The sequence below is a fragment of the Natator depressus genome, chromosome 19 (genome assembly GCF_965152275.1).
Source record: "Natator depressus isolate rNatDep1 chromosome 19, rNatDep2.hap1, whole genome shotgun sequence".
NCBI classification, from domain to species: Eukaryota; Metazoa; Chordata; order Testudines; family Cheloniidae; genus Natator; species Natator depressus.
In genome coordinates, this window is record NC_134252.1 from 19,535,389 (window position 1) to 19,549,992 (window position 14,604).

At 48.6% G+C, this 14,604-nt stretch overlaps 1 protein-coding gene across 5 annotated transcripts in view; it reads right to left on the reverse strand.

Annotated features, from left to right (window-relative positions):
- ZMPSTE24 (zinc metallopeptidase STE24) overlaps positions 1-13,532 on the reverse strand; it is a 116,408-nt gene extending 102,876 nt beyond the window's left edge. For 4 of the 5 annotated variants that reach the window (XM_074934537.1, XM_074934534.1, XM_074934535.1 and 1 more), the window contains exons 1-2: positions 13,349-13,532; positions 11,137-11,283 (exon numbers count right to left, since the gene is read on the reverse strand). In XM_074934537.1, the coding sequence (XP_074790638.1) occupies positions 11,137-11,283; positions 13,349-13,465 (264 nt within the window). In that variant the 5' untranslated portion in view covers positions 13,466-13,532. Of the gene's footprint in view, positions 1-11,136; positions 11,284-12,369; positions 12,468-13,348 lie in introns of all 5 variants that reach the window. The other variant, XM_074934536.1, reaches the window with a different exon arrangement.
- Positions 13,533-14,604: the final 1,072 nt, after the last annotated feature.

Sequence of the window (14,604 nt, forward strand, 5' to 3'; positions counted from 1 at the left end):
AGCACTACCACCAGTTATTCCCAAAAGCGGGACTTACCGGAACTGCAGTTCTGGACTTTGTGGATGCAAAGATGTTACTACAGAGCTGTATCAGCTATGGCACCAAGCTGCAAGCTGAGGCAAGATAAAATAGTTACTGACCTTTCATACTGTTGTTCTTCCAGAGATTTTTCCCCCAGTGGTATCTGTTGGTCCAGCTCTAGCAGCCCTTGAGTTCTGCAGTTACGCACTGGTATAAAGAGCGCCACCAGCCCCATGCCCCCTTGCCAAGTTCCTTCTTGCCGGTAATGCTGACAGAAGGGTAGGAGGGTCGGTTCTGGAATGGACATGAGCAGCACATCTCGAAGAACAACCGTTATGAAAGGTTAGTAACTGTTTATTTTGAGTGCTTGTTCGTGTCCATTCCATGCTAGGTGATTCACAAGCAGTACCCCTAGAGGTGGGCTCAGAGATCATGGACATGCTGACTGCAATTCTGCTCTCCTGAAACTGACATCTTCACGGGCCTGTTGGATGATGGCGTAGCGGGAAGCAAAGGTATGAACCAACTGCCAGGTAGCAGCTCTGCAGATGTCCTGGATTGGTACTTGTGTGATGAATGCTGCCTAGAAAGCCTGGGCTGTTGTGGAATGAGTGAGCACGATGGCCAGAGGCAGAACCTTTGCCGGTTTGTAGCAAGTTTGGATACAGGCAGTTATCCAGGATGAGATTCTTTGGGATGACACAGGTACCCTTCTCATCCTTTCCACTACTTCTACAAAGAGTTGTGTGGACTTGCTGAAGGGTTTAGCTCTCTCAATATAGATTGTGAGGGCCCACCTAGCATCCAACGTTCCCCAGCAGTCTTGTGAAGTTTTAGAAAGAAGTCAGGTGGAAAAATGTCCTGGAACTGCGACACCACTTTTGGTAGTAAGGCTGGATGGGGACACAGCTGGACCTTGTCCTTGAAGAGCACCGTATAAGGGAGTTCTGACATAAGGGCCTTAATCTCAGAGACCTTCTAGCTGAGATGATCCCTACCTGGAAGGTGACCTTCCAAGAGAGAAGCAGTATGGGACACGATACTAATGACTTGCTGGGAGGCCCTGTGAGCCTCGAAAAGACCAGGTTTAAGCCTCATGGGGGGGGGGGGGGGGTCAGTTCTGAGTCTAAGGGTAGTCTTTCCAGCCCATTGAGAAACTTGACCGTCATCTTGTTGGAGAACACTGTTCTGCCATTCACAGGAGGGTGGAAGTATGAGATGGCTTCCAAGTGAACTTTAATAGATGACAGTGCCAGATCCTGATGCTTTAGGTGGAGCAGGTAGTCCAAGATAGAATGCAGATAAGATCGAGATGGAGAAAGATTCTGTTCAGAGGCCCAACAAGTGAAACGTTTTCACTTGGCCAGGTAGGTAACCCTGGAGGAAGGCTTTCTACTACCTAGCAAGACCTGTCAAACCTGATCTGAGCAGGCCTGCTCCTCAGGATTCAGCCACATAACCCCCATGCAGTTAGGTGCAGGGAGGCGAGGTGAGGTTTGGGTGAAGCAACTAGCCATGGTCTTGTGAAATCAAGTCTGGAAGGAGCGGAAGCACGAATGTCACTGCCACTGAGAGGTTCAGAAGAGTACCGAACCAATGCTAGGATAGCCATGCCGGTGCTTTCAGGATAACCTTCACCTTGTCCTGTTTGATGTTTAGGAGGACCCTATGAACCAAGGTGATCAGTGGGAAGGCATACAGTAAGTAGGTGGTCTGCCCATGAGAGCAGGAAGGCATCGGAAAGGGAGCCCAGGCTGTGCCCATGCAACAAACAGAACTGATGGAATTTCCTGTTCTGTCTGGTGGCAAAGAGGTACACCTGGGGAGGCCCCCACCTCTGGAAGATGATACTGACAAGGTGGGCTCTCCATCCCAGGCTGACATATCCAAGACTAGGATTATCAACAGCTGAGGGGCAGCAAAGGGTACCACTTCCATTACGGATCCTGGGTCTCTCCACCATGTCAGCGAAGACTGGAGGCAGAATTGTGAGTAGAGTCCAGGTGGTGTCTGCTCAGGGAAACCAGCCATATCTGGAGGGGTATGAGGTACAACCTTGCATACTGCACCATGCAGGTACATGCCATCATGTGTCTAAACAGTTTGAAGCATAACCGAGCAGTCGTTATTGGGGGGGATCATGATTTTGGATATCAGGTCTGATATAGCTCGAAATTGGGCTTCCGGAAAGGAGGCTTTGGCCTGGGTTAAGTCAAGCATTGCCACAAAGAACTCTATTCTCTGAACTGGGACTAGAACTGACTTTTGTTGACTCTGAACCGGAACCAGGGTTGTTCGTTTCTTAACGGACCCAGCAGATGGAAGGTGGCCAGTACTGTACTAATGCTGTGCTGCACCTGAGCCTGTGACTGACCTTTGATCAGCCAGTAGTCAAAGTATGAGTAGAGTTACACGCCTTGATGCCTGAGGATGGCTGCTACCACCACCAAATACTTCGTGAAGACTCGTGGGGTTGCCAATAGGCTGAAGGGAAGAGCAGTGAATTGGTAGTGATACTGATCCACTACAAACTTTAGAAATCTTCTGCAACCATGGAAGATAGAGATGTGGAAATAAGCATCTTTTAAGTCAAGGGCGGCATACCAGTCTACTGGATCCAGGGAGGGAATGATGAAGGCCAAGGAGACCAGGCAGAACCTCAATTTCTTGAAATATTTGTTGAAACAACACAGGTCCAGGATAGGCCGTAGATTTCCCCCCTCCCTCATTCCCCAACCTTCTGGATTAGGAAATATAGGGAGTAAAAACCCCTTCCCTTTCAAGTCTTGAGAAACCTCCTCTATGACCCCCACAAGTAAGAGGGCTTGCACCTCCTGGATGGGAAGCAGCTTGTGAGAATCGTCCCTGAAGAGGGATGGGGGTGGAGGGTGGGAGGGAGGGGTGGATGAAAACTGGAGAACGTAACTTACAGTTACTGTACTCAGTATCCAGTGGTCCAATGTTATATCTGACCACACTGGGTTGAAGGGCGACAGGCAGTCCAAAAATAAAAGGGGAGATGAATCTGGAGTGAAGACTGGCATATTGCCCTCGGACGTACCTTGAAAAGGCCTGCCTGGCCCTGCTGGGATATCTATGAGAGCCCGTTTAGGAGGCCTAGGTAGGAGGGAGGTGTTGGCGACACTTATAACCCTTCCCTTTTCTTTTGTAGGGTTCCTACTTGGGAGACACTGCAAACCTGAGAGGCTACCGGGGCCTAAAGTGCTTCCTGGAAGCTGCAGGTGTATAAAGGCCCAAGGAGCGAAGGGTGGCTGTGAAACTTTGAATCTGTCTGTTCAGAGAACAGGGAGGTGCTCTCAAAGGGGAGGTCCTGGATGGACTGCTGCACTTCAAGATGGAGGCCATATAATTGCTGATGACTGCCAATGCAACAGTACTGGCTGCTGAGTCAGCCACATACAGAGCCGCCTGGAGGGAAGTCCTGGACACAGTCCAGCCCTCCTCTGGGATGGCTGTGAAGAACTCCTGCCTTGACTCCTATGGCAGTCTCTCCTTAAATCTGGACAATGAGTCCCACAGATTAAAATTGTACCTCTGCAGTAGAGCCTGCTGGTTGGAGATATGTAACTGGAGGTCACCTGTCGTATGAGGAGAGATTAATAAAACTGGGACTTTTCAGCTTGGAAAAAAGGCGACTGCAGGGGGATATGATAGAGGTCTATAAAATCTTAAGTGTTACAGAGAAAGTAAATAAGGAAGTATTATGAGAAGGAGTAAACACCACAAGAACAAGGGGCCACCAAATGAAATTAATAGGTAGCAGGTTTAAAACAAACACAAAAAAGTATTTTTTCATGCAACGCACTGTCAATCTCTGGAACTCCTTGCCAGAAGGTGTTGTGAAGGCCAATACTATAACAGGGTTCAAAAGGGAGCTAGACAGATTCATGGAAGATAGGTCCATGAATCGCTATAAGCCAGGATGGGCAGGAATGGTGTCCCTAGCCTCTGTTTGCCAGAAGCTGGAATTGGGTGACAGGGCAAGGATCACTTGATGATAACCTATCTGTTCATTCCTTTTGGGGCACCTGCCATTGGCCACTGTCAGAGGACAGGATACTGGGCTTTATGGACCTTTGGTCTGACCCAGTATGGCCGTTCTTGTGTTCTTATCCAAACAGGTCCAGTCTCTTGGACTCTATTTTTGTGGGTAGCACTCGACTGCCCGTCTGTCCCACTCATTTGCTGCCAACATTACCAGAGACCCCAGTGAGGGGAAAGGGGGGCGAGTAAAGGTACTTGAACCCACTGGTTGGGACACAGTATTTCTTTTATGCCCTTTTGGGGGGGGGGGGGGCGCAGAGAAGGAGTCTGCCACAGTGTTCTGATGGGGCCCAATGACCACTTTGTTAACAGGCAAGGCCACTCTGGAGGGAGCAGCTGCAGCCAGGATGCTGATTAGGCTGTGTGCTGACTCCTTAAGCTCCTCAACTTCCAGGCCCAAATTCGCAGTGACCCTTTTCAGGAACTCCTGGTGGGCCCTGAAGTTGTCCTGCAGGAGTGGGTTACTAGGGCCTACAATAGTCTCGTCTGGGAATGACAAGGAGGCGGCCTGTGCCGGAGGCGGCACTTCCTCCTACTCCTCCACCTTCCACCACATCCATTGGGGCCATTTACCGGGATCGGTACTGAAATCAGGGTCCAGTGCCAGACAGGAAGAGAAAGTAGTTTATCTTTCTGACACCACTGAGTATGAGCATTGGGAAGGGGGGCCCAGTACCGGGGAAACGCTGAAGGATTCCAGTACTGCTACTGTATTAGCCAGTGGCCAGGCACCAGCGGGAGGGCAGGTACCAAAGTCTGGCGTGTAGGCTGTGTACCAGTAGGTTTTGGGTGGAGCCAAGGATTCCCCTTCAGACTCAGAAGACTATTCTTCCCCTGGAGACCATAGCAGTGCAGTATCCGCTTCTGTCTCTGGCCGTGCCGGGGAACTGGGGACAGGCCAGTGATCGGTCCATCGGGACCATGGAGAGCTTGCCTCTGGATGGTGCCACATGGAGCTTGTTGACCCTTGCTCCTTTCTGTCCCCGGTTGCCTTGGCTGACCAGGGTCCTTGAGGGGCCAGCGGGATCGGGAGTGACAGCAGGTCCTTTGCCGCTTGGAAAGCCTCTGGGATCGAAGGAACCAGCAGACGCCTGATCCCACCACTGCTCCCGGAGTCGGTGGCTGGTCCCATACTGGACTCAGCATTCTAGGTAGAGTTGGCAGTGCCATCAGAGGCTTGGGGGAGGACGAGTGGCCTGATGCAGGTCTCACTACACTAGTCGCTCCTTGCTTGTCCCTCCTCTGACCTGGAGAACACCCTCTCTTGGTTCGTTGTTTCTTATGCCTCTTCCTCGGCACCAGGGATGGAGAGCTGTGCTGGGGAGCACTCCACATGGATGTTGAGGTTCTTGGCACTGATTCAGAGCAGCTCGGCTCTGAGGCTGGTCTGAGGGCCACCTTCATAAGAATGGCCTTCAGCCAAATGTCTGTATCCTCTCTCATGCAGGCTTTGAAGTCTCTGCAGGTCTGGCACTTCTGCATCCTAGGTGCCTAAACTGTTTCATGTTAAAGAGGTCACCAACTGGCATCAGCTTGCCACACGAATTGAAGCCCAGGGATTAGGGCATGCCCAGCCCCTGGGGTGAAAAGTCCCTCAACAACAGGGATGGAGGAGGATCCTGGGAACTACAGGCCAGTTAGCCTCACCTCAGTCCCTGGAAAAATCATAGAGCATGTCCTCAAGGAATCAATTCTGAAGCACTTACACAAGAGGAAAGTGATCAGGAACAGTCAGCATGGATTCACCAAGGGAAAATCATGCCTGACTAATCTAATTGCCTTCTATGATGAGATAACTGGTTCTGTGGATGAAAGGAAAGCAGCGGACGTGTTATTCCTCGACTTTAGCAAAGCTTTTGACACGGTCTCCCACAGTATTCTTGTCAGCAAGTTAAAGAAGTATGGGCTGGATGGATGCACTACAAGGTGGGTAGAAAGTTGGCTAGATTGTCGGGCTCAACGGGTAGTGATCAATGGCTCCATGTCTAGTTGGCAGCTGGTATCTAGCGGAGTGCCCCAAGGTTCGGTTTTGTTCAATATCTTCATTAATGATCTGGACGATGGTGTGGATTGCACTCTCAGCAAGTTTGCGGATGACCCTAAACTGGGAGGAGTGGTAGATACGCTGGAGGGTAGGGATAGGATACAGAGGGACCTAGACAAATTGGAGGATTGGGCCAAAAGAAATCTGATGAGGTTCAACAAGGACAAGTGCAGAGTCCTGCACTTAGGACGGAAGAATCCCACGCACCGCTACAGACTAGGGACCGAATGGCTAGGCAGCAGTTCTGCAGAGAAGGACCTACGGGTTACAGTGGACGAGAAGCTGGATATGAGTCAACAGTGTGCCCTTGTTGCCAAGAAAGCCAATGGCATTTTGGGATGTATAAGTAGGGGCATTGCCAGCAGATCAAGGGACGTGATCATTCCCCTCTATTCGACACTGGTGAGGCCTCATCTGGAGTACTGTGTCCAGTTTTGGGCCCAACACTACAAGAAGGATGTGGAAAAATTGGAAAGAGTCCAGCAGAGGGCAACAAAAATGATTAGGGGACTGGAACACATGACTTATGAGGAGAGGCTGAGGGAACTGGGATTGTTTAGTCTGCAGAAGAGAAGGATGAGGGGGGATATGATAGCTGCTTTTAACTACCTGAAAGGTGGATCCAAAGAGGATGGATCTAGACTATTCTCAGTGATAGCAGATGACAGGACAAGGAGTAATGGTCTCATATTGCAGTGGGGGAGATTTAGGTTGGATATTAGGAAAAACTTTTTCACTAGAAGGGTGGTGAAACACTGGAATGCGTTACCTAGGGAGGTGGTGGAATCCCCTTCCTTAGAAGTTTAAGGTCAGGCTTGACAAAGCCCTGGCTGGGATGATTTAGTTGGGGATTGGTCCTGCTCTAGGCAGGGGGTTGGACTAGATGACCTCCAGAGGTCCCTTCCAACTCGGATATTCTATGATTCTATGCAACTACTAGCACTACCATATACCCTAACTTTAAGAACTACAATAACTATACAACATATGTACAGAGAAAGTCCAAACCATTGGGAAAGAAGCCTTGTGGCAACAAGAGGGGCTGTTCCAGCAACCGTCCTGGGTACTAAGATGGAACTGAGAAGGCATGACGCCAGCAGCTCTCTTTGCATGAGACTCCAGAGAGCACTAGAGCCAGCCCAATGGATACCACTGAGGGAAAAATCTCCAGTAATTGTGCACATGGTGTGCACACACCTAGCATGGAATGGACATAAGCAAGCATTCAAAGAAGTTGATAGCAGGCAGACAGATTGCTAGAGCTATAAGTGTCCTTCTTGTGGCAGCCCACAATTCCAAGCATGAGGGAAGACTGAACACACCAACATTCCTTATGTGGGCTCATGACCATCATGTTACTTCTGAGGTGTTACTTCTGAGGATTGGGGAAGGTCGGACACACTGGCATGCCTCTGACCAGTGGGATTCACAATCTGTGAATGGCAGACCCCAGCTGAAAGCCCCTGATTCAGCGCACTGCTCAGCTGAAGAGCTGTGAGCTCTGCCTTCCACACACTAACTGATTTAATGCAGTGCAACGGCCTCATGTTTTTCCATTAGTGTCCCTACAAGACAAAGGGTACGTCTACACTACCCGCCAGATTGCTCTGCCATCGACTCCTGTACTCCACCGTGGCGAGAGGCGGAAGCAGAGTCAACGGGGGAGCGGCGGCAGTCGACCCTGTGCCGTGAGGTAAGTTGACCTAAGATACATTGACTTCAGCTACACTATTCTCGTGGCTGAAATTGCATACCATAGAATATCAGGGTGGGAAGGAACCTCAGGAGGTCATCTAGTCCAACCCCCTGCTCAAAGCAGGACAGATCCCCCTCGCAGTGTAGAGTGTAGAGACTAAAAGAGGAGATGAAGCGAAGCCTCCAAGTTTCTGCTTAGAGAAAACAAACCTGGGGAGGGGCTGTTCTGACTGAGGCTAATATTATCAGGATGAGGTTTCAGAACTCCTTGCTTTTTTGCTTCTAGTAGGTGGTGCCATGATACCATCTGTTCATTAATCCACTAGTGTAGGAAGGGAAAAAAGAGAAATGACAGTTTAAAAAATTATTTTTCAATTTTTTTCAGTTTAGAGTTTTTTAAATTGTCCTAATTTTGAAAGCCAAATCAGGTCTGAAGTTGGTCCAAAAAAAAAATAAATAAATAAATAAATAAAAGTTGTGTGTCAAACAATTTTACAATCGGCTACAAAAATCCTAACTCACGTACCATGAACATGAGTGTTATATCAAGAACTGTAAAATACACGTATACACACGAACACAAAATGCAACTTGAAGTTCACAAAAAGCACTGAAGAAACGCAAGTTAAGATGGAACTTACTCTTAACTCTGCTCCCTTGTGTGTATGTTTTACAATAGTCTAATTATATGATCTTATACTATTTCAAGCTGATGCTCTTTTCCCAACCTTGTTTTATAATTGGTCAGCTTTACATTCTCACATAACAGCTCATGATCATAACTTTATGGTATAACTTTAATGACAGATGTGTCATATAAGCTGTTTTCCACACCTTGCTTTGGAAATAGCTACACCTCTGAAGGGTGTTTGCAACCTATGATTATTTTTCTAACTTCTAATTAAATTACTCTGAAAACTAAACTCCCACCCCATAAAACTGACATTAAAATGTAGGTGTTTCTAGCTTAACTGTTAATTTTATTATAAAGGAGTGTTTTAAGTACAGAATACAATGGAAACAGTAAAATATACTAAAAAAGATACAGGTTTCAGTGTAGCAGGCGTGTTAGTCTGTATCCACAAAAAGATTAGGAGGGCTTATGGCACCTTAGAGACTAACCAATTTATTTGAGCATAAGCTTTCGTGAGCTACAGCTTATGCTCAAATAAATTGGTTAGTCTCTAAGGTGCCACAAGTCCTCCTATTCTTTTTAAAGAGACACTTAATATTGTAGTTACAGAACTTTAATTGATACTGTATATGAAAACTGATAATGCCGTATCACATTTTATTATAATGCATTTATATCAGAGATGTGCAAACTACGGCCCGCGGCCACATCCAGCCCGCGGAACCATCCTACCCAGCCCCTGAGCTCCTGGCTGGGGAAACTAGCCCCCAGCCCCTCCCCTGCTGTACCTCCTCCCCCACAGCCTCAGTTCACTGGGCCACCAGCACTCTGACCTGCCGCTCCTGCCAAGAAGCACGGCGGCATGGCTGGCTCCGGCACGGTAAGGGGGCGGGGGGACCCAAGGAGCAGGGGGTGGGAAGTGGGAGGAGGCAGATAGGGGCGGGGGCCAGGATGTTTGGGGAGGCACAGCCTTCCCTACCCAGACCTCCATATAGTTTTGCAACCCCTATGTGGCCCTCGGGCCAAAAAGTTTGCCCACCCCCGATTTATATGTTGCTTACATTTTGCTGTAATATTTTGTTGTGCGTATCATTCACTACTTTCCCACCATAGCAGATAGCTAAGTTCCCTGTAAGCTGCGTGGCCACACAGCAACCTATTTAGCGCCATGCAGGCACTCAGGAAATCCGCCCGGGGACCTGCCCAGCCAGGGACCAGCCGGGGGAGGGGCGCCCCTCCCCTAGCCCCAACCTAGCCCGGTCCCCAACTCTGCTGCAGCCCGGACCCAGGCATGGGCTGGCCTGGCCCAGTCTCAGGTGCAGCTGGGGCGGTGCAGACCCAGGCTAGGCCGGGGGCCCCTCCCCCAGCCCAAACCCAGCCCCAGATGAACTTGCTGGGGCCAGGGAAGGGGCACCTATCCTGAAGCTCCAGTGCTGGAGAGGGGAGAGGCCCCTTTCCCCCAGCCCAGGAGCTGCTGCAGGGAGAGAGAGAACTGGGGGGAGTCCTCTCTCTCCCTGCCATAGCACAGGAGCACCCTCCTGCACTCCAACTCCCTCATCCCCGGCCCCACCCCAGAGCCTGCACTCCCAGCCGGAGCCTTCACACCTCTGGACCCCAACCCTTTGCCCCAGTCCTGAGTCTCCTCCCACACTCCAAACCCCTTGGCCCCACCCCCACCCCATGAATTTTGTTATGTGCACCAATATGAACGTCATGTGTGACACATCACCTCCATATTGGTGCACATAAAATTCATTCCACACATGGGTGGGAAAAATTATAAGGAACACTGGCAGACAGTACTACAAAATGCTACCATGAAAATTTACAGTGTTTTCTACATACACTTAAGAAATAGATCATGTAATTAAAGACTTAAATAATGCATCCACACAAAGGGACAGAACTACAGTTGCAGATTCAAACTTTCGCATTACATTTTCTAGGTTTTTTTGGTGTGTTTTTTTTTAAAAAGGAAAAATAATCAATACAAATGCACACATACTGCCCGGAAAAAGAAAAGAGGGACAATGCAAAATCATAACATAAGATCTCCAAGTCTAGCAGGCTTACGTGCTGAGGATGAATTACTACCAGATGAACATGGCACCTGTCTGCATGCTGTACTAGCAAGGAAACTACCCAAGGCAGTTTACAAACAAATAGGCCCTTGTTATGAAAGTGTTGTAGAGCCCTTTAAATCTGTAGATATCCACGGATATTTGCAAACCATTTTTGTAGATCACAGATGGAGGTGGATCCAAATTTTATATCTAAAGCCCTGCAAATCCTCTGATATCCACGGATCATTTCTGCGGGTTGTGGATCGGAAGCAGAAACAAATTTTGTATCTGCACAGGGCTCTGTGTCAGCACAGTGACTTTCTTGTTAACATAGAGAAGTAACGTTCTGCTGTGTTCGCACTGACTAAATAAAAAGTATTTTGACAGTGAGATAGCAATCTTGGTGCAGAAACTCACTTTTTTGGCAGTGACAACATAATCCAAAGCAAGAAACCTTATTAAAGACTGCACTCACAGTATGAGGCTTATAAGGCAGGCCACAGCATTTACCCTGGAGTTGTATAGCTATATTTGAAGAATTAAATATAAAGTATTTTACATTCGGATTCATTGACAAGTATTGTATAAATTATACAGCAGCTATGGTACTTACAGTGCCCTCTAGCTCAGAATATAGGCCCGACCAAAAACTGAAAGTACTTTTGTCCAGTTGATACAAACGAGACTTTTCAAAGGTTTCCGAATCCATGATCTGTCCTAATTCCCATGGGACATGTGTTGTTGTTCTATATACCTTCCTCTGAAAGAGAGAAAAACATATTAATATTAACATGTAGGGGAAGAGTCAAAATGGCTTTTGTAAAGGGATATCATGTCTCATCAATCTATTAGAATTCTCTGAGGGGGGGGGGGGGGGGTCAACAAACGTGGACTAGGGTGACTTGAACTTTCAGAAAACCTTTGATAAGGTACCTCACCAAAGGCTCTGAAGCAAGTAAGCAGTCAAGGGATAAGAGGGAAGGTCCTCTCATGGATCAGTAACTTGTTAAAATATAGGAGACAAACGGTAGGAATAAATGGTCAAACTTCACAATGGAGAGGGGTAAATAGAGGGGTCCCTCAAGGATCTGTACTGGGACCAGTGTATTCGTAAATGATCTGGAAAAGGGGGTAAACAGTGAGGGGGCAAAGTTTGAAGATAATTCAAAATTACTCAAGATAGTTAAGTCGAAAGCAGACTGCAAGGGGTTACAAAGGCATCTCACAAAACTGGCACTACAGATACAAAATGATGGGGTCTAAATTAGCTGTTACCACTCAAGAGAGATCTGGGAATCATTGTGGATACTTTCCTGAAAACACCTGCTCAATGTGCAGCCGCAGCCAAAAAAGCAAGCAGAATGTTAGAAACAGGAAAGGGACAGATACTAAGATATAGAGTGGTATTATGATATTTTCTAAAACCATGGTATACTTTGAATACTGCATGCAGTTCTGGTCACCCCTCTCAAAAAAGATGCATTAGAATTAGAAAAACTAGAGAAGGGAGAAGAGAAATTAAAAAGATTGGGATTGTTCAACTTGGAAAAGAGATGACATGGGGGGATAAAATCATGAATGGTGTACAGAAAGTGAATAAGGATGTGTTATTTAACATAACACATAAACCAAAGGGGGGGGGGGTCACAGCAGGTTTAAAAACAAACGTAAGTACTTCTTCACACAACACAGTCAACCTGTGGAACTTGTTGCCAGGAAACATTGTGAAGGCCAAAAGTACAACTGGGGTAAAAAAAGCACTAGATAAGTTCATGGAGAATAGATCTATCAATGGCTATTAGCCAAAATGGTCAGGGATGTAACCCCATACTCTGAGCATCCCTACCTCTGACTGCCAGAATCTGGGACTGGACAACGGAGGATGGATCACTTGACAAATTGCCCTTTTCTGGTCACTCCCTCTGAAGCATCTGGCTCTGCCCACTGTCAGAAGACAGCATACTGGGTTAGACAGACCATTGGTCTGAGCCAGTATGGCCCTTCTTATGGTCTAATAAAATTCTATATTTGATTTGTTATTTTAATTTCAGTAAAGATGAAACAATATCCAGTACTAGGTTTGTGGGATTATTTATGTATCAAAGCTACATGGCAACAGGTCTTCTGCAGTTTCCACGATATGCTATGCATCCGATGAAGTGAGCTGTAGCTCACAAAAGCTCATGCTCAAATAAACTGGTTAGTCTCTAAGGTGCCACAAGTACTCCTTTTCTTTTTAGAATCTATAGAATAACTGTTGTTCTCAAAACCCTATCAAATGACAAATGTAAAGCCGGAATGATTTATTATTTCAGAGACCAGAAGCTAACATTGGAGTTGCTTGTCTATTTGTTTCTCTTATTTTAAAAGATTTTCAAAAACGGTTTATGAAGATCCCAGGAACGCTGTTTCACACAGCATGACTTGGGGAGCCATGGTGATGACTGAGCAGAATCTAGGCAGAGGACCAAATTCTGCCCACCAGTCCCACTGACTTCACTAGTAGTACCATGCATTCAGGCAAGGCCTAAATAATGCCATAAGCCAGGGCTTTAATATCATATTCGGGACGAGTAATTGTTAGAGCTCCGGGTCCCCTCCCTTCCCACCTTTCACCACATGCTAGGAGCTTTACGGGCTTCTCCTGATTTCCCACGCCAGGAGCTCTGTGTGTTCCCCGTTCTCCCCTCCCGAATCGCCGCCGCCTCCTCGGTCCCTGCGCTCCCCACTCGGCAGGGCACGAGGCGGGCGGCCGCAGAGGGACTTCACCGCCCGCTCTGCCCCACGCCGGCCGCCCTGTGCTCCGACCCGGGCCCCCCCCGCACCTGCCGCCGCGCCAGGAAGGCCTCCCACAGGTACACGGCCCAGGAGAAGAGCAGCACGGAGCAGAAGATCCGCTTCTCCATGGTCAGCTCAGCCCAGAGCTCTCCCGGCAACGCCATGACGGAGCGCCCCACCCGCAACCGCTGCCACCTCGTGTCCTTGCCGACTTCCGGCCCGGCGTCACTGCAAACCCCGCCCCCCGGCTTCCGGCCCGGAGATACTGCAAACCCCGCCCCCCCCCCCGGCTTCCGGCCCGGCGTCACCGCAAACCACTGGCTTCTAGCCCGGTGTCATCGCAAACCCCGCCCCCCCCCTTGCCAGTTTCTGGCGCCAGTGTCACCGTGAAACCCGCCCCCGCTGACTTTCGGCCCGATGTCACCACAACACTGGTTAAAAAAAGGGACTAAAACATTTGTATCACCATCTCTTGGATACTGCAGAGAATACAGTCAGAACTGGGGAGCTATTCGTTATCTTTTAGTCCTCTGGAAAAATATCAAACCATTGCTTGTAAACAAGGTGATACACAGACTGGTAGAGGGGTAAATAATGATAAAAACAGGTTGATTCCACAGAGCGGTCTAGGTTGCTGGGTAAGCTGAGTTCATTCAAGCAACATGCTGGGTTTTTTTAATGTGGCCAAATGCAAGGTCATACATCTAGCAACGAAGGTTATCACTTTCAAAAGTGGCCCAAGTGACATAAGACCCACTGACTTGATGTGTTTTTGAAGAATTTACCCAAAGAGTGTAGTGTTGAAAAGGGACCCTGGAGGCTCCGGTCCATTAAAAGTACGACTGGTGGCACAGCAGGGCCCCAAGAAAAAGGCAGGCTTCCTGCCTGCCCTGGCTCCGTGCAGCTCCCAAAAGTGGCCACCAGGTCCCTGTAGCCCCTAGGTGTCCAGGGAGCCTCCACGTGCTGCCTGCGCCCCCAATGCCAACTAAGTAGCTCCCATTGGCTGGGAACCATGATCAATGGGAGCCGCGGGGCAGCACATGGAGCCCCACTGGCCTCCCACTGCACCTTGGCACCCGTGCTGGGGCAGAGCCACACTCCCTGAGAAAAAGGGCTGAACCAGGCCAAAGAGGCTGCATGGACCCAGAGCCAATCAGTGAAGGCCTGGGGAGAGCCAATCAGGGTGGGGGAAGGGGCAGCCAATCAGGACTGGGCTAGGTCCTATATAAAGGCTGCCCAGCAAGGGAGAATGAAGTCACTCCCTGGCTAGCAAGGGAGAAGGATTAGTTCCTGATGAAAAGAG